We start from the raw sequence: 19,231 nt of genomic DNA on the forward strand, positions 1-19,231 counted from the left end.
GAGGTCGTAAGGGGTGGAACGAGTATTTAAGCCCCACTCGGTCTGATTTCAAAGTTTTGCTTTTCCCCTTCTATTCTGAAGCATGAACTGATAAAAAACACATTTGGTAAGGATCGCTTTTGCTGTAGCATTTGAAATAACTTAAGGGTATAAAAAGATATTATGAAGTATTTTTTTAAAATTAAAGTTTATTGGGGTGACAATGGTAGATATTATAAAATCTTTAAAAGTTATAAAAGAAGTATAGAGAAAAACAAATGAAGCATTGTAAGGGGGAAGATGGACCTTATGAGAGTTTGTCTTTTGGAGGGCCTTTTTAACTTGAGTTTGATACCAACTTTCTTTTTTCATGGGACGTTGTGTTCACTCTAAGACAGATAGGTCTTATCTTCATTTGGTTGTCTGTATATTTTGTTGTCTCTACCACCAGACTTACATCTTGGGTACCAGGTATCACGTCTTACACATCTTTGTATTCCCAGGGCTCAGCATAAACTTGGAATATAGTAGGTGCTCAATAAATATTTGCTGAATGCCTTATCCAAGAATTCATTTCATGGTGATATTAATACATATTTACCGAAAGGGAATTTTATTATTTTACTACGAAGCCAAATTTTAAGAGGTGTACAATAATAACTAGACTAGTGTAAAATTATCATTCTGACCATGGCTATAAAGAGAATGTTTACAAGGCAACTGAACCTGTGAGCATTACTGAGTGCCTACAACTATTTTAAGTGTTTAACATTGTATTTAGTTACTTCATTCTCACAAAAAAAAACCTTATTTGGGAAATAAATGATCTCCACTATAAAAATGGGGAAAATTGAAAACTAGGACACGAATCCAGGTAGATTTGTTTTAAAATTTCTTTAACAACCAGACTATTTTTTACCTCACCACTGTATATCAGTTGCCTATGAGATGTTATTGATAATAAATAATAATAACAATTTTTCATGACTCTATAGTAGCATCTTCTAATGACAACACCTAGATCCAATTCGTGTGCTTTGTCTGTTAACTGGAACTCCCCTTCTGTCAAAGGCACAGACTCTAAAAGGAACCCGAAGCTTGTTGGAGAATCGCTCCTTTTATACCCGAGCAACCCCTACGCCATCGCCAAAACCAACGAGTAATTTGCAATCGACATTATGCATTGCTCATTTTCATAATCAGGGACCCATAGTTTAGATTGCTTCCAGTCGCACCTCCCAGGTGACTTCCGTACTCCGGAGGCTTTGTGGCGCAGGCAGCACCCCTCCCCCCTCGCTCTCCCCTCCCCCCTCGCTCTCCCCCTCCCCCCTCGCTCTCCCCCTCCCCCCTCCGTCTCTCGCCGGCAAAACTACACTTCCCAGGAGTCTGTTCGCCCACGCGAACTCAGGGTCCTTCCCGGCTGCAGGGAGGCGTCACGGAAAAACCACGAACGCTTGGCGGGGCGGTGTGGGTGGGAGAAGCACATGGAGGGCAGTCTCGGCCCTGGCCTGCCGGCGCACCCCGAAATGGCTCGGGTGCAGGAGGAGCAGAGAGGGGGCGCGCCCTTGCCGGCGGAGGGCGAGTCGCAGGCCGAGGCGAAGCTCCTTCTGTACCACTGGACGCATTCCTTCAGCTCGCAAAAGGTAAAGGCGTGGGCGGGTGGGCCGCGCGGGTCGGGTTTCAGCACCGGGACAGCGCCCTCCGGCCGCGCTCGGGGCCACCCGCCCACCTAGGAACGGGCCTCCGCGCGCCCTCCGCCACAGGGGTGCGCCCTGGGGCGGGGAAGGGGGCCTCCGTCTGAGATGCAAATGCTGTGACCCAGCCACTGGCACTCAGGAAATGCGACAAAAAGCCTCACGGCTGCAGGCTTTGTCCCCTGGGCCTTGCAGGATCCTGCAGGAGGGAAGCGCCTTCAAGCAACGGAACACTCTGCAGTTCCTTCTCTTACTCCTTTTTGTTCCCATTCGCTGTCCCTCCCACAAGGCCTAGCATATCCGAATTTCAGGTTGGGGTCTGGAGCGGACCTGTAATTAGGTTTCCGGCGCAAAGACAGCAGAGGTGATGGGGAGGGTGGCTGTGACATGCATATAGCCAGAAGCGCTTTTCTTCTTTATCTAATTCTAATTTATAAGCACCAGACACCAGGCTAGGTCTGACTTGCTCATTCTAGAATAGGAACGCAGTCACAGGAGGTGTAACAACAGGGGACGTTCTGAGAAACGCGTCGGGAGGAGATCTCGTGGTTCTGCGAACATCGCAGGGCCCACTCACACAGACCTAGACGGTCCAGCCCCCTGCACACCTGGGCTGTGTGCTGCAGCCACTGCTCCTGGGCCACAAGCCTGCACAGCACGTCGCTGTACCGAAAACCACAAGATGAAATTAAGCACAAAGGGAAAATGACGCAATCAGGAGAGAAGTAAACAGGAGCTGAGGCGGCTGCCAGCGTGTAACATGGCAGGCTGTCTTACAGCAAATACACTCTAAAATAACAAGTATGGTACAGACGGAAACCAGTAACACCTGCATTTATTATCATTATCAAACCTTATGCACTGTCTGTCATTGCACATGCTATACTTGTCTGTGACTGGCAGGACACTAGGTTTGTTTACACCAGTGTCACCACCACACGGGGACGGTTGCACTAGGATGTCACCAGGCCACAGGCACTTTTCAGCTGCATTATAATCCTACGGGACCTCTGTCACCTACGTAGTCTATCCTTGACCTCAGGTAGTTATACTGCACCTGACTGTGGTTAAAAAGCATGTTGAAAATCCTGAAACTCAGGGGAGCGCGCTGAAAAGCTGCTTAGTGGTGGCCAGGAGGTCATTTAATTGCAAGCCTGCATGTGCTGTGGTAACCAGTGTGAACTCTTCCAGGTTCGCTTGGTAATTGCTGAAAAGGCATTGAAGTGCGAGGAACAGGATGTAAGTCTGCCCCTGAGTGAGCACAATGAGCCTTGGTTTATGCGTTTGAACTCAACGGGAGAAGTGCCTGTCCTTATCCACGGGGAAAACATTATTTGTGAGGCCACTCAGATCACTGATTATCTTGAACAGACTTTCCTGGATGGTAATGTTAAGGCTATTTGTGATTTCTTGGATTTACTTTTACCACAAACCTATGTGTTTCCTTCCTCCCTCCCTCCCTCCCTCCTACCCATCCTCCCTTCTTTTTTCCCTCCCTTCCTATTTCTTTCTTTTTGGTTTCATGATGGTGGTTTAGTGATAAAAACCTTTTCCATTTCCATAAGCACACAAATATACGATAGGTCAATAACAAAATTTTTGTATAAGTCAGTATAACTCCATTTTAAAAAGTTTTGTGTAAACCAAACATTTTAATGTTGGACCTTTCCTTTTAAATGCACTTGCAAAAGACCCTGCAGGGGTGTGATTTGTAGATTTACTAGCCTTGAAATCAAATTGATAATATTGATTCTAAATGTGTACTATGAAAATCAGTTTCATCTGTTCTACCAAATGGTTCCACCTTAAAAACTGTAAGCCGGGGAAAAAGAGGAATACATTTTAGGCAAGGGAGAATGTTGCTACATACTTTGATTTCTTGGTCCCTGTTACACCTGCATAGTTTGAATTTCATATCTTTTGTTAGGAATTATAGGGCTTAAATTTAGATCATGCTTTCAAGAAATAATCGCCCTACGGATAGCCTGTTTTATATCAAGCATTTTGTAATTTGTCTTCTAGTCAGTTTTCAAAGAAACCATCTGAGACAGTCATGGCAGGCCAGTTATTCCCACGTTGTACATGAGGAAAAAGAAAGGGGTTGCCTAAAGTGGCAGGGGAGGGCTGGAATGCAAGTCTGTCAAACCCAGACCTTCATATTATACTGGCCATCTCCCGTAGTCATTGTCACTTATCCCTTGTCTCGCTTGTTCCTAATGACAACCTTTGAGGTGAACTGTCACTTCACCGCTGATGACACAGCTGATCACTGGCAGGACTCAGAGAAGAGCCCAGGACTCCCAGCTTTCAGTTGAGTACTCTTCTGAAAGACTACATGAAATCCAGTTACTCTTCATCTGCCCCCAGTTATGTGGATATTAGTTGGGCAGATTAAAACCAGAATATAACCCCAAATTACTGGAAGCTGAGAAGGGCAACTGGCCGGAAAAAAAAAAAAGGCTGAGGAATTACTTCAAAGGAAAGTAGATATGGGACCTGCAGGGGACCCCAGAATTACATGAGCAATGGGCTACCTCTGCTCTTAATGCGAGTGTGTACTTCCCTGGGATTCTGATTGGAGGTTTTATTAGAGGTGGCCATTGATCTAAACCAGAGAATTTAATGTAACTGCTTTCTCCTTCACCATCACTTGCTCTCTCTTCTATGGGCTGGGAACTGTACTGAAAATGGCGGCTAATTGATTTAAGACAATTTTTCTTAACGTTGAGCTTTTTGGAAATGGACAAGTCTGTTAAATATTAATTTGCATTTCATGGGAGAAGTGATTATAGTAATGTGAGTAAAACAAACTAATTGTGTAAGAATTCTATTTTAAATAATAAAAAGCTTTAAAAAGATACAGTAAATTGAAAACCGTATTGAAATCTTTCGTTTGTTGGCATCCTTTCAATGACTACTACCATTCTCTTCCTCCTCCTATTTTTCTCCTTACATTGTTTCTCCTAAGATATTCAATAATATGATATATGTTACTTTATAACATAGTAATGTTAATGATTGTCAAGCTTTCTTAAAATTTTCCTGAGGCGTTTCCTTTAATAACAAAACTGAAGTATATTCTGAGTCCAGCTCAAACAAGGGAAATACTAAGTTCTCCTTACTACTATTTATTGAACCATAAGAGAAGGCATCGTGGGGCTAAATGTTAAGATGAAAATATGGAAGCTAAGGACTTTAATTATGGTTGTACCAATAGAAGTAAGCAATCAAGAACCCTAGCTTTTAGTCTGAAGCTGTCCCTAACTTGCTACGTATTGTTGGTGACTTGACTTCTCTGTTTTTCCTCTTGGATTAGGTGGTATAGTTTTCTCAACTGCAGAGATAAAGCAAGTCCCATCGGTTCTTATTTCACTCATTCCTCTTTCCTAGGAGAGTAGTCATTCGATTGGAGAGGGTTGACAAAAGATTAAGGGACCTAAAACCCACGGGAAGATATAAAGACAGCAAGAGAACAATTAGTTACCTAAGTGAAGGCTAGCGTAGTCTACAGATGAAGTGTATCCCAAAGTATTAAATAAAAACAAACATGTAAGTGTCATCACAATTATCATTAAGATACTTCATAGGAACTCATTGAGATTAGGAAAAGAGCCAGAAAAGAGATGGACAAATGTTATCCCAGTTGTCAAGGAGGGGGAGAGGGGAATTCTACCAGTCCTGGCTGCTTAAAGTGTGTTCCATTGATGAGCAGCACTGGTACCACTGGAATCTCGTTAGAAATGTGGAATCCTAGACTCTACAGTAGATATCCTGAATGAGAATCTGCATTTTAACAAGATCCCAAAGTGACTCATACATACATTAAAGTATGAGATACACTACTACGAAACTAATGTGTATTTAGTAATTGTTCCAGCTTTTCACAGTGTTATAAATTACTGTCTTTAATTGTGGCAGGATTCTAGAATAGATTGTCAAAAATTAATATATATATGTATACATATATATATATATATATATAAAATTTTTTAGTATCTCAGTTAAAAGGAACCAGTTTAATCTTTACATTAATAAAGAATATCATTAACTGACACTTAAAAAAATGTGTCTATTATGCGCCAGGCATGATTCCAGATATAGAATATCTTGATTTAAGTATAGCATTTACGATTACTTCACACAATGCCCTTGTAAGTAATGCACATTTTCAGATGAATGAGCCACCATATTGAAGAATATTCATTTTAGATTTCTAATAGCAGGCTGCCCTTTTAGCTACAGACTCTTATTTTACTTATCCTATCATAATTTTATTACACTTTATTTTAATTATTTCAATTGCTTGTAGACCACGGTAAGCACCAGGAGGTCACATATACTGTCTGGCTCATTAACAGCTGTATTCCCAGTGCCTCATAGGAGCTTAATAAATACATTGGAATGATTAAAATAAATGAATTATTGAAAACAGAGGTCAAGCTGGACTGGGCTCTTTACTGGTGTCCTTACAGGCTTCTATTCTTTGACGTGAGCCTTTGAATGATTCTCTAAATGACTTGAATAAAGACACAGAAACACTATTACATTTGTAGATGGCAGAAAGACTGGGATAGTTAAAATGATGACCAGTTTATGAAATGTTTCTAATGGAAGAATAAAATGGAAAAATATCTAAGATAAAGTTTCACAAGGCTAACTATAGTATGCGAATTTTGTTTTTAAAAATCAGCTGCATTAATGAAGGGTGGGAGACCTGGCTTGCTAATAAGTTACCAATACCAGTCAATAATACAACAAAAGGCTAGTGTGATCTCAGATTGTTTCAAAAGTACAGGTTCTATCCAGAGCATGGTGAATTGTAACCCACTCTGTTCTCAACTGGTCAGAACATGTAGCATTTTGTTTAATTATGGGTGGAATTTTGGGGAATCTTGACAAATCAGAATGAAATAAGTGAATGGGTTTCATGAGGTGGATAGTTGCCCATGGTTACAGGTTGACTTTCATTAAGTGTATCCATTCATCTAAAGAACAGAGTGTAGTGAACCGGTTATCTCTTTTGCTGTCACTATTTGTTATAGCTTCAGGCTATAATTTAATTGTTCAGTTACTTGGTGTTTATTATCTTATACACTAATGCCACCACTAAGTGATCTAAGTAAAATGAAAAATCAGCAAAGGGAGAGAGTTAGAAATGAAGTCTAATCTGTTTTCATTGAGCTAACAAGGAAGACCTGAAAGTTATTCAAATAGACCTCCGGGGAGTCTTTCTTGAAAACAAGGCATAATAATACCTCCTTTATCCCCCATCACTGGGGAATGCAGAAAATCAAAGTAGTGAATTTAGCAAAAGAATGGAAGCTTATGCCTTTAAGCCCTTCAATTCTTTTTGTTTTTTGCTGCTGGGGAAACTGATTGTAATTTTTAAAAAATGGCTCAGGGCCATTGTTATTCTAACCAGCAGTACAGGACTAGACAATGTATGGAGCTATTTGTCCCCATTAAATGGCTGCAGAATGCTTTTGTGGTTTCCTTCTGATTTTGTTTAAAAAAAATTCTTTGGTTTTCTTTTCTTGTTGTTTATCACATCTTTCTGCTTTTTGTGTATCTGCCTGTTTCTAATTTGCTGCCTAAACTTAGGTGCAATACAAGACCTACCTTGTCCCTTACTCAGTTCTTCTAAGAAGTCAGTTTAAGCCAACTTATTTTTTCATTCTTGTTTATTCTTCCAGTTTAGTCACTAATCCTGGCTTCCACTACTGCAACCTATTCCCCGATGCTGGGAACTGTTCTCATTGCCTACTTCTTAAAGTCCCCTGATTCTCTGCCCTTTGCAAGCTCTTCTTTGCTTTCCCACTCCTGATTGAGGAACAATTCTAAGAAAATATTTTCTTATTTTAGTATTATTGACCTTTAACAAATAGTCAGCTATTTCTCCAGCAGAGTGGGCTTATTCAGGAACAACAAAGAATGACAATGTGGGACATGTGGTCCAATGGTGAACCATCTGCAGATCCAGAGAAACAAAGGATAGGAAGGCTCTTATATGAACTTGGGAGGGACTGTTGTACAGGAAGAATCGATTGGAGGAAACTGAAAGTTCGAAGTATAGTGACTTCTCATTGGCTGAGTTATGGCAGCCTCTCATTGGCTGAGCTGCTACTGGACAAAGGAGGAACCTTCTCTTCCTCCTGCTGAGGTGGTGAAGCAGTGTCCCCTCCTGTTGGAGATGCGAGGAGTCTGTTGGGGCCAGTAATGAGCCCTGAGTGATGAGTGCATGAGAGCTCTCTCTTCTAGCCTCCTGACTCCGTTTAAATGAGGTTTCACAGTATTATAACAAAAATGGAAGGACTGGAAAATAAAATAGAATGAGAGGGAGAGGGAGTTTTTCCTGTATAGCTCAAAGGAAAGTCCCAGTTGTCTTTGAAAAACTGTTTCGAGAGGCAGTGGACACTGTTGTGTTCTGGTGAGAGGAGGAGGATGGCAGCACATTGCATGTGTGAAACTGGACAGGGCTTCTGGAGAGAAAGAGACTGGAAGAGAACTTGGGTTCTGTGCAGGTCTTATGCTCTGACAAAGTGTTTCAGGAGACAGTTGTATACTGTGTTTCTCTGAAAATAAGACCTAGCTGGACCATCCTTATATAACATAATGTAACGTAACATAACATAACATAACAACATAACATAACAACATAACATAACATAACATAACATAACATAACATAACACAACATAACGTAACATAACATAACAATATAACATAACAAACATAATATGATACCCAGTCTTATATTAAAACAAGACCTGGTATTATATTATACTATGTTATAGTATATTATGTTATATTATACCCAGTCTTACATTAAAATAAGACCAGGCCTTATATTAATTTTTGCTCCAAAAGACGCATTGGAGCTGATGGTCTGGCTAGGTCTTATTTTCGGGGAAACACGGTAGCAATGGTGCACTCCTTAGAAGAACATCGTTTTAATGGATTTAAACATTCGTCTTCCTTTGAAGAATTCAGGTTTGGCCAGATGGAACATACCCCCAAACCAGTCAGACGTTGTTTTTGCTGCTCTCATTCACTGTCCCGGGAAGGCAGTGGAATGCTCTCCTGAGCACAGACATCAGGCCGGGCAGTCGAAGGCAGCAGAGCGAGTAACCATAAATGTATCCATTTGGGAAGCATTTGAAGATGCTGAACCATTTATAGTATTAACTTGAGGTTCCTAGACTCCTAACGCAGTGGTCTTAAACTTTTTGGCTTCAGAGCCCCTTTGTCTTAAAAATGATTGAGGATACCTGAGAACTTTTGTTTATGTGGGCCATATCTAACAATATTTCCCATATAGAAATTAAAGTGGAGAAAAACTTAAAATACAAGAACACACAAGCACACGTCCCATAACTGCCATAGTGTCATGTAGCTTCTGGACAACTCAGCTGTACGCTTGAGAGAGAAGAGTGAAAAAGCAATTAACATCTTAGCTTGACTATGAAAATAGCTTTGATTTTGTGGAGCTCCTGAGAGTATCTTAAGGAAGCTCAGGGATTCTCAGACCACACTTCTGAGAACTGTTGCTCTTAGTGGTCTATGAATAGAATTCAGGAGATTAGAGATCGTGGGTGGGAAAAAGATTGTCTCTTACTTTCACTAATTTCCAACAGACATTTCCTTTAATTTCTAACGGATGCGTCATTGACAGCAGTATCAGGAGTACCTACGACTTTGTTACCAATAGAAATCACAGATGTGTTTAGTGTTTGTAGCATATCAGGTTATTGCAGGCATTTTAAACTATCATTTGTGCTCATCTCTACTTTGAAATTACGGTAGAACTGCTGCTAGATCCTGTAAATGTATTTATAAATAGGCACCCGTGTTAGTATTGTGTCATTTAAAATTACTGTGATAACTCTATTTTAATACAATGCCCTATGCAATCCTGTCTTGTATTTTATGCATTTAAGAACAATATTTTGAGAACAGGTCAGTGGCACACAAAAGATAAAGAACGCTTTAGAATTTCAAGGACCTTAGAGGGCGACCAGCGTGTTGTCCTCATGGAAATGTCTACCATACATGAGTTGGGATCCTGGTGATATACTGAGGTCGTGAAAGGTCAGCGAGGATGTGAGCTGTATTTGGGAGAATCCACGTTGACACGCAGTATGTAGCTGACAGGTCATTCTCGATTATTCTAGTACAGTCTTCAGAACTGGACTCCTAGTAGGGAGTTAGACATTTGCCGACTGGTTTGAAGAGTAATCCATCTTCTGTTTCCTTAGAGAGTCAGAAATAGCCTGTTGGCTTAAAAAGCTTGTTCTACTTGGTCTGGCATTATGCAATCTTGCCTGAAATGCTCTGCAAGCAACTCTGAATTGTCAATATTTAGGAATGAGTGTGTGGTGCTCAGAAGGATTCTAAATTAAACAAATAACCCAAACTAAGAAATAAATCAATCAAGTTAAGGCTGTTATTTTCACTCGTTGGAATAAGCTAGTTGGCATTTTTCAGGGGCAGTCTGAGAGTCAGAAGTGCGAAGTGATTCTGAAGGGACAGAGCCCTGATGTCACATGATTTATCTTGGATTGTCTCTGAACAGTAAACCCTCCAGATGCTATGCTGACGTAATAAAACAGAGCACTGCATTCGGAGTGAGATGACTTTAGTTCTTGTTCTTCCCCTAATTGGTGGTGGGATCTTGGGAGAACTTCTTAGCTTTTATTGTCCTCAGAGCTTCTGCAGCTTAAATACAGTAGACCCCCTCAGTCTCAAGAGATACATTCCAAGACCACCAGTGGATGCCTGAAACCGTGGATAGTACCAAACCCTATATATGTATAAATGTTATGCTTTATCCTATACCTGTGATGAAGTTTTAAATTTATAATGTATAACTGAGTTGATTTATAAATTAGGCACAGTAAGAGCTTAACAACAATAACTAAGAGTAAAATAGAACAGTTATAACAATACACTGTAATAAAAGTTCTGTAAATGGCTGTGGGGCTGTTATGAAATAGAATAAGGGTCACTTGAACATAAGCACTGTGATACCGTAACAGGTGATCTGATAACCGAGACCGCTACTATATGACTAACGGGTGGGGACAGCTCGATATTTCATCACACTACTCAGAACAGAGTGCAGTTTAAAACTTATGAATTGTTTATTTCTGGAACTTTTCATTTAATATTTTCGGACCGCGGTTGAATGTGGGTAACTGAAACCACGGACCGCAAAATCGCAGATACGAGGTCTGCTGTATTCTATAACTAGAAATTTGGCAATAGATTCATTCATTCATTCATTCATTCATTCATTCATTCATTCATTCATTCATTCAAACTTATTGCACACCGACTATGAGCCAAACATTATATTAGGTACTGGGGATGTAACAGAGAACACCGTCCTTGCCCTCATGGAGTCTATAGTCTAGACTTTAACCAGCAAATGAGGATTCATGTCGAATCCACTTTCCAGAGAGAAAATATTTGAAATTCCATGAAGATTGTCATTTCGCATTCACATAGCATCTACAGGTCACTCTTGCTATTAACTGGACCCTAGAAGAGTAGTCCCTGATCCTCTTCCTATCATTCACTTAACCAACGTTTACCAAGGGCCTAATATGTATGAGGCACTACGCTAGACCTGGGATCACAGGTCCCTTGCCCTGAAGGGGTTCATGGGGCAAAAAGATACCAATATCTAAGGTGAGAAGGGCTCCATCAGAGTGTGTACAGGTACTTTGCGTGTACAGAGGAAGGCACGCCTGAGCCAGTCACATGCTGGTCTTTTAGGAGGCCAGGAAATGCTCTCCGGAACTGGCATCAATCACTAGACCTTGAGGGTTGAGTCGCAGTTTGTAAGGTGGAGAAGTGAGAGAATGCCCATGGGATCATGCTTCGGGATCTGGTCTGGTACATCAGGCTGTTTCTGGTTTTCAGTGTCCGGGCTGGGGAGGCATCTTTTCAATGTCTTAGTATAATATTGATGTTGAGGTGGTTGGGGTTTTTGGTTTTGCTTTTGGATGTAACGTTTCACTTGTAACTTTCCCTTCAATGTTTGTGTATGTCTCTGTGTGTGTGTACACTTTAGAAAAAACGCCCAGGTTAATGCCTGATAAAGGAAGCATGTATTACCCACGGGTGCAGCACTACCGAGAGCTGCTCGACTCCCTACCAATGGACGCCTACACGCATGGCTGCATTTTACATCCGGAGCTAACGGTGGACTCCATGATCCCAGCTTATGCAACAACAAGGATTCGCAGTACGTAAACATCTTAAGGATCTGGAATTCTGTCGTGAGTGCCTTTCAGTTCATGTTGAGACCCAGCTCATCTCATGGTCCCTGAGAGAAGATGGGGGACAGAGTTGTTGCGTGTGTTTCACGGGCTTGCAGGTTATAGGTTGATCTGTGCACTGGTCAGATTAATCTGTGCTTCAGCTGTTCAGATGGACACTTAGTGTCTGCAGGGCTTGATTTTCCAGCTCTTGGCTTTGAAGGGCCAAGTGTGGATAAAACTCAGGAGAGGGGCCTCTGGAAAAAGTAAAGACCATCACATGTTCTCACAGACAGATGGCCTGGGGGTCAGGAACGCTGGGATCCGCTGGGGATTATAGGCAACCGAGTTCACATTTCTGTCCTTTTCTGTCCAGTATGGGAAGGAGCTGAACTACAGGCGGTCTAACCATTCCTCTACCTCTAAATTCAGTGACTGGGGGTTTACAGAGATTGAGTTGTGATATCCAGCATTCACTTTCCTCCCCGCTGAGGACAGAGCAGGGTCAGTGCATGAGATGTGGGGCCGTAGGAGCCGTGCTCTATGGCCTGGGCCCGAGAACTGGGGACAGGAAGGTCAAGGAGGACGGCTGTGGTCAGGCTCGGCAGGGAGGCAGGGTTGTGACGAGCAACACGCAAACCTAGGCCTTCTAAATATAGAAACTACATTCTTTCCAACATGTCCCGCCTCACCTTTATCATTCCCTTATGTCACTTTTCTTTTTGGTGCCTCTCCTCTTCCCTTCTTCCTTCCTTTCTCTCCTCTTCTCCCATTTTTCTCCTCTCTCTTTCTGCTTCTCACCTTCCTCTTGTTCTTCCTCCTTCTCTTCCTACATATTCGTGGATGATTTGAAACAAGTGTACTGATAGATACAATTCTGTCACCTAGAGTTAATATATAGTTTTTAAATAAGGCCTTTTCCTTCCCTTCATACAGAAGTTCATTACAGAAAGTCTGAAAGAGACAGAAAGGTAGATCGCCTCCCCTGCACTTAGCAAGTGCTGGGCCTTTCCCTAAGTGCTTTCCATTTAATCCTCACCCTGTGTGCAGGTACTCTGACAGGTCCATTTTACAGGTGAGAAAACTGAGGCACAGAGAGGGGGAGGTGGAGGCAGAGGCAGGGCGTAAATCCTAGACCTCAGTCTTTTACTATTGAGTTTCCCCGCTTCTCCTTCTTTCTTGCATAGAAGGGAGGAAATAATTTTCTATTTCAAAAATGATTTCATTATCAGGCCAAATTGGTAACACAGAGTCTGAACTGAAGAAACTTGCGGAAGAAAATCCAGATTTACAAGAGGCATACATTGCGAAACAGAAGCGACTTAAAGTAAGTACATTGGGCTATCCTCAGTTGACATCCACTGTTTCTATTAAATGTTCCACCTTTTGCAAAGTATCACTATTTCTAGAACATCTTCTATTAAGTATCGCAAGTCACCAGTGCACAGGCTACCTTTGGCTTCTACAGTGCTTTCAGAAAGAATTTTTCTTGATTAGGTTTGATAGTCAAACCTACCGACCATTGCTTAAAAAGCAGACATTGCACATGCTGGTTGCCAGGGAAAGTTATCAAACGTAAAACCCAGTTAATAAAATACTCTAGGAATCTGTCATTTCCTGCGCTCTGCCACGTCAAGCCTGACCTCTCTCTATGGCTTGTCTACCTCCTAAGGGGCTGGACTTTGCTTCATCGGGTATGCCCGGCCCTCCTCTTTCTGTTGATTCTTTCCCCTCGGCCCAGCATTGCACGCAAGCTTCTCCCACATTAAAAACATAGCAAACACCAACACTCCCAGCTCCCCTCAACTTCCCATCTATCTTAGCCAAACGAAACGCCGGCACACACAGCACTCCTTACTGCCCACTCACTCTCTCCCTCACAGCTTTCATCCCTGAGTTGGGCACGAGAGGAGTCTCTATGTAGCCCTCAGAGTCTTTGACCTTGCTAGTCATCTGGTCCCCCAGGAGTGGCCAGTGAGCAGTGGGTCTGGCCCTCGGGTATTCTCACAGCTGGGGCATCTCCCTCCAACTCTGCTTTTGCTTTAAGGAAGTTAGTCCCCTTCTTCTCATTTCCTAAAATAGGAAGGCTCCCACTCTGTGAGTTTATACCTGCTCTGCTCTACATCGCTTGTTTTTACAGACACAAATAATCTAGCGAGTTGTTTTTGTTAATTAGTCAAAGCTGCATGACCACGACAATGTCAAATATTTGAAGAAAATTCTTGATGAGTTGGAGAAAGTCTTGGATCAGGTTGAAACTGAGTTGCAAAGGAGAAACGAAGAAACCCCAGGTAGGTTTTCATGGGTGTTCTTTTCTCTTTTCCTGGACAGCAGCAGGATATGGGAATAGTCTCAGATCTCATCAGAAACGTTCTGCGATGTTTTTTTTATTATTGTTTTCATGGACAGTTTACCTTAAGATAGCGACAATAATACTGAATTCAGCAAAACCCGGGTGTGTCTAATTGTAACTCGGCCGGCATCTACGCAAAACATGGTGAAGCATTTTTCTGCATGATTTAAATTAGAGGTGAGAAATTCCACCCTGGCCTGTTTTGCAAAGTTGTAATTACAGCAGTTTGGTTGAGAAACCTGAGTAATTGCAAGAGTGTGCCCTCTAATTTCTTCCATAGGTGGGAAAGAGTCAAATAGGGGCCAGCTCGTGTGCGTGTGTGCCTGTGTGTGTGTGTGTGTGTGTGTGTGTGCGCAGGCTGGGTGCTGAGCATGCATGCGCTGTACTTGCAAGCCGAACTCCACAAGGAAGCCACGGCCCGGGTGCCAGCACACTGACCACCTGTGCTGTTCTAATTGACAACAAAGTTGAAGACCCTGTTACCTGAAACTTGCTTCACAATAGGGACTCCTGCCTGCCTTAAATAGGAACGGGGAGCAGCACCCACTGGGTGACGTTTCAGGCCCAACTCGATGGATTGTGCTAAAGCTCATCTTCTTGTTTCCCTTAACCACCAGGAAGTATGTATTGACTCCTCTGGCTTGGAGATTCTCAGCCCCTCCCAGTTCTTTGCAAAATGGTAGGCAGGCTTTGAGCTCAAGCGGTGGTAGTGTCACCTGGAGACCGGGATGGTTGAGAGATGGCAAGCATGCCCCCCCTTAGCTTGGGATCCATTTGCAGGGACTTTGTTTTTGGCACAAATTTCTCGCCGAGTGTGAGTAAAAGAAAACGTGCCATGGTCTCCGGCTTCTGCTTCACTCACACTTGCTTTCAACACAGATGAAAGGTAACAGCTGGAGTGTGTGTGTGTGGCGATGCCCCTAATTCTCCATGTCCCTTTCTCTGAGCAGAAGAGGGCCGCCAGCCCTGGCTCTGCGGAGAGTCCTTCACCCTGGCAGACGTCTCGCTCGCTGTCACCTTGCATCGACTCAAGTTCCTGGGCTTTGCGAGGAGAAACTGGGGAAATGGAAAGCGACCGAACCTGGAAACCTATTACAATCGTGTCTTGAAGAGAAAAACATTCCACAAGGTTTTAGGACATGTCAACAATATACTAATCTCTGCAGTGCTGCCAACAGCCTTCCGGGTGGCCAAGAAAAGGGCCCCCAAAGTTCTTGGCACCACCCTTGTGCTGGGTTTGCTTGCAGGGATGGGGTATTTTGCTTTTACGCTTTTCAGAAAGAGATTTGGAAGCATGATATTAGCACTCAGACCCAGACCGCATTATTTCTAGGCTTGTAGGGACCCAGTGGTGGCAACTCACCCTTCCATTTAGCTGAACATTGTCCACTCTACTGGGCCCAGTGAAGTTCCTGGGCAACTAGTCAAAGGCATAATTTACTTTCCTCTTTGGGTACTTCATGTGAGGAGAGGAGAACCTGACAAGGCCGTGTGGGCTGGTAACTTGAGATTCCCGATGCGCAAACCTGAACTAAACCATCGTTAAAACTCGTACAAGGTCAGGATGTATTGGTGCTGACAGGTGGAGAACAGACTTTGATCTCAAACTGCCAGTTCAACTTCAGCTGTGTTGCCATTTTTTTGCGGGGCAGGTTATTATTATGAGAGGACAGTAGTAATACCCTGCCATTGCCGATAGCTCTTCATCTGAGACTGTCTAGATAAGCGGAGGGTGGAACAGTTGGCAGTATTATCCCCTGGAATTCAGAGGTCATCTTTGTTACACAGCAGAGGGGTTCTGACAGCAGCAGGACACAAGGCTTCTCAGCAGCACTGCCGGCTTCAGGCAGAAATGAGGGAGAAAATGGGAAGCGGGAGAGGGGAAAGGGGAGAACGCAGTCTACACTGTACCCAGCAGCAGAAAGCCCTTCCGGGAACCCGCTCATGCCACTCACGGCTGCCTGGCCCCTTAGCGGACATCACCAGGACTACCTGTACCCACTGCCCACACATCTCCTGTAGTTGAGAACCTTGGGAAAAGAAGACGAAGGAATTCCTGGGGGGAGTGGGCGGAGAAAACCCCGGGCTTAACACTTAGGGCCCCTCATTTGATCTTCATCATTTTCAATGCGTATGAATCACACTCATCGATCTGTGAAGATGAACTGTTTATAGATGCCCACTGGACCATGTCTGCCCGGCATTGACATGAAAATCTGAAGTGAGGTCCAAAGGGTTCCTTTCTTTTCACGGTTGCCTGTTTCGGTGGTGCCTGTGAGCTGTCGCTTCTCCGGGCTGTGGTGTGCAGTCCCTGGGGGTGGCTCTGCAGCCCCGTTTATGCACGCGAATGGCATCAGGCAAATGTCCCAGCTAATCAGTAGCATGGCGAGAGGCTGCGTTGGGGGTTGATGGTCTGGGAGATCTAAATATGCCCCTTCTGCATTTGGGAGGCTGGTGTCTTAACCCCAAACTGCTGTTCAGGCCTTCCATCTGTTTGTGAGCACAACAAAGCTTCAGAAGGTTACAGAGGAAGACGAAGGTCTGGTGTTAGCCCTTGGGACTTAATTCAGGGGCAGAAGAAATGAGAGGCTAGATAGCGATGCCCACCAATATTGACTCATAGATGTCTAGGCATTTTGGGGGGGGGGGTACCTTGGTCCCTCTGGATGGGACAGTCTCAGTGTCCCCGTGAACCACCATGGGGCTGTATCGAATAGGCTGTGTGCAGGAACAATGCTTCATGGTGACAAGGAGGTAGGCTTGCTCTAGAGCTGGGCAGAAAGGGAGCAGTTTCAGGTCTCTGGCGGGACGTACGTCAGAGGATGAGGAGCCGAGGGTCCAGCCAACAGCATGACCTCCTGGGTCTGCCTCAGACTGGCTGTGCAAGCGTCAAAGGCTGTCCTGACGTTTCATTAACAGGAAGCAGTCATACCTCGAAAGCCATGGTTTTCTGATGGTAAAATGATTCTATAAATCCATTCCGTGATCCAATTACTTTAGAAAATCTTGATGAACTGGATGTTCCCTGTTTACAAAAATTAATAATATTTCCAGCGTAAACTCAACCCAACAATCACTAACAGACTGGCAGCTTTTATAATGTCTTCGTTGTGCACTTCAGTGCATTGTCATATAGTGTCTGAATTTGTGGCTGGAACATTCCAACCCGTGTATTCATAGAAGAGCCACAAACCTGATTATTCAGTGGTTAATAGTGTTCTTTACGTTGCTCTGTTAGAAGCAAGAACTCAGACATGAAGAAATGAAAACTGGATTTTTATAAAAATCGACACAGGATCTTTAAGTATTAAGTAAGTGTTGTTAAGAATAAAGATTAGGAACCCAGTGCTGGCTTTTCCTCTAATTTATATCATTATTGAATCAGAGAAAATCTGCTAGGGAGTGTTTATAGATTTCTGATACAGGTTCTCTGGTCTATGCTTGTGTCAATATTAAATATGAGGCATCCTGGCGATTTCCCTTGTTTTATGGGTACCTTTGAGTTTCTGTTTTACAAATGTTTGTTCAGGGATACCATGGCCACTAGATGTCGCTGTTGATCCAGTAGTCTGAGAAGGGGCGTTCTTTGGGTTCAGCAAGCCTTCTGAAATGTTTCAAGTGAAGATAAACATGAATGACCTCAGTTTCTGAAATGAGGGTATCTTTATCAGATCATTCATCTGTAAAAAAGCTTGAGGCACATGTAATATGGATTTCTAATGCTTCAGAAGGGATTACAGTACCACATAATGCAAAGCTAAAGAGCTGCACATGTATTATTAGCAAAATGGGCACTTGTCTGTGTTTTGGTTTTCAAATCATTGGTGACTGGCCGCTGTGCTCTTCAGTTTCCAAAATCTGTATAAATATCACAATTAGAAAAACGCCTGAGGCACTACATTTATGTTGGCTATTTGCACATTAATGGATAAATGCTGGTTTTTTTATTGCAATTATATGCCTTTTCAATCCATTTTCCTTAACTGCAGATAGTTGTAAATTGCTTGCTTGATTTTTCGTAGTTATTGATATTGACACCAGAGTTACAGATATTTTGGAATTGTTGAATGTAATAGAGAGATCAAGATACTATTCTGCCTGTAAGATCAATAAAAGTAATTGGAAAATAAATATGAACCTTGCAAGTACTAGTTTTGTCATCTTTTTGAGAAAACAGATGCATTTGTTTCATTCAAAATCAAAGCCTAAACAAAAATAAAAAGAAATCAAAGCCTCATGTGGTAATTAGTAAAATAAACAGAAGTTAGGTATTCAAGATATGTAGCTGTTTTTTCCTTTAAACATACAAATTACCAACTCAAAATTTATTTAAATACACACAATTTTATGGTTGAAATGAATGACTTCTTAAAGGATGACATATTGATACTGATCATTAAAGGAGTTTAGCCAGCCTCCTAACAGGATAGCGTGAAAATGATAAACACCAAGAGAGTTTTTTAAAAAAATAGTGTTTATTGGATTTCAAATATTACTTATGATATTTATGTATATTTTGATATATCTAAGTCTCTTCCTTCTACTGAGTTATGAATTATGGATATTCAAATTACCATCCATATTTCTAGCCTTGGTAAAGTTAGCCATTATTCTAATCATCAAATAAAAACTGAGTACTACTTTGGTTTACACTGAGCAAAGCAAATTAAATAAAAATGAAATTCAACTTATTTTCCCTAAAGTAAACAAAATGAAAAGCAACAATTTTGAATACTCATGGAAAATCAAGCTCATATACACTTCTGTAATCTGCTCAGAAAAATCATAAAAACACCATGGTAAAGACACAAAAGTCAAATTAATGTAATGCAATGAATAAGTTAGTATTTAGACCTCACCTTCATACTGTTTATGCCAAATATTTGGCCCATTTATATTATCTCCACTTATTCAAATCAGAATGTCTTCATTTTCTAATTCCC

The 19,231-nt window shown here is 42.3% G+C and overlaps 1 protein-coding gene across 2 annotated transcripts; it reads left to right on the forward strand.

The window, feature by feature from the left end:
* Positions 1-1,377: 1,377 nt before the first annotated feature.
* GDAP1 (ganglioside induced differentiation associated protein 1) lies at positions 1,378-18,435 on the forward strand. 2 transcript variants are annotated; one of them, XM_081071131.1, is made up of 6 exons: positions 1,378-1,622; positions 2,865-3,057; positions 11,749-11,922; positions 13,168-13,262; positions 14,112-14,226; positions 15,239-18,435. In XM_081071131.1, the coding sequence occupies exons 1-6, from the start codon at positions 1,464-1,466 to the stop codon at positions 15,619-15,621; spliced, it is 1,119 nt and encodes a 372-aa protein (XP_080927257.1). In that variant the 5' UTR covers positions 1,378-1,463; the 3' UTR covers positions 15,622-18,435. The 2 variants fall into 2 exon arrangements, with proteins under 2 accessions (XP_080927257.1, XP_080927258.1); XM_081071132.1 differs by having other exon boundaries at positions 1,415-1,622; positions 2,865-2,912.
* Positions 18,436-19,231: the final 796 nt, after the last annotated feature.

This window comes from Rhinolophus hipposideros (genome assembly GCF_964194185.1).
Source record: "Rhinolophus hipposideros genome assembly, chromosome: 13".
Taxonomy (NCBI): domain Eukaryota; kingdom Metazoa; phylum Chordata; class Mammalia; order Chiroptera; family Rhinolophidae; genus Rhinolophus; species Rhinolophus hipposideros.

Bases quoted from the DNA above. Each gene is read 5' to 3' on its own strand.
- GDAP1 (XM_081071131.1), top strand. From the start codon at position 1,464: ATGGAGGGCAGTCTCGGCCCTGGCCTGCCGGCGCACCCCGAAATGGCT. The intron at 11,923-13,167 runs GTACGTAAACAT...TTTCATTATCAG, and splicing joins TGCAACAACAAGGATTCGCA to GCCAAATTGGTAACACAGAG. The intron at 13,263-14,111 runs GTAAGTACATTG...TTTGTTAATTAG, and splicing joins CGAAACAGAAGCGACTTAAA to TCAAAGCTGCATGACCACGA.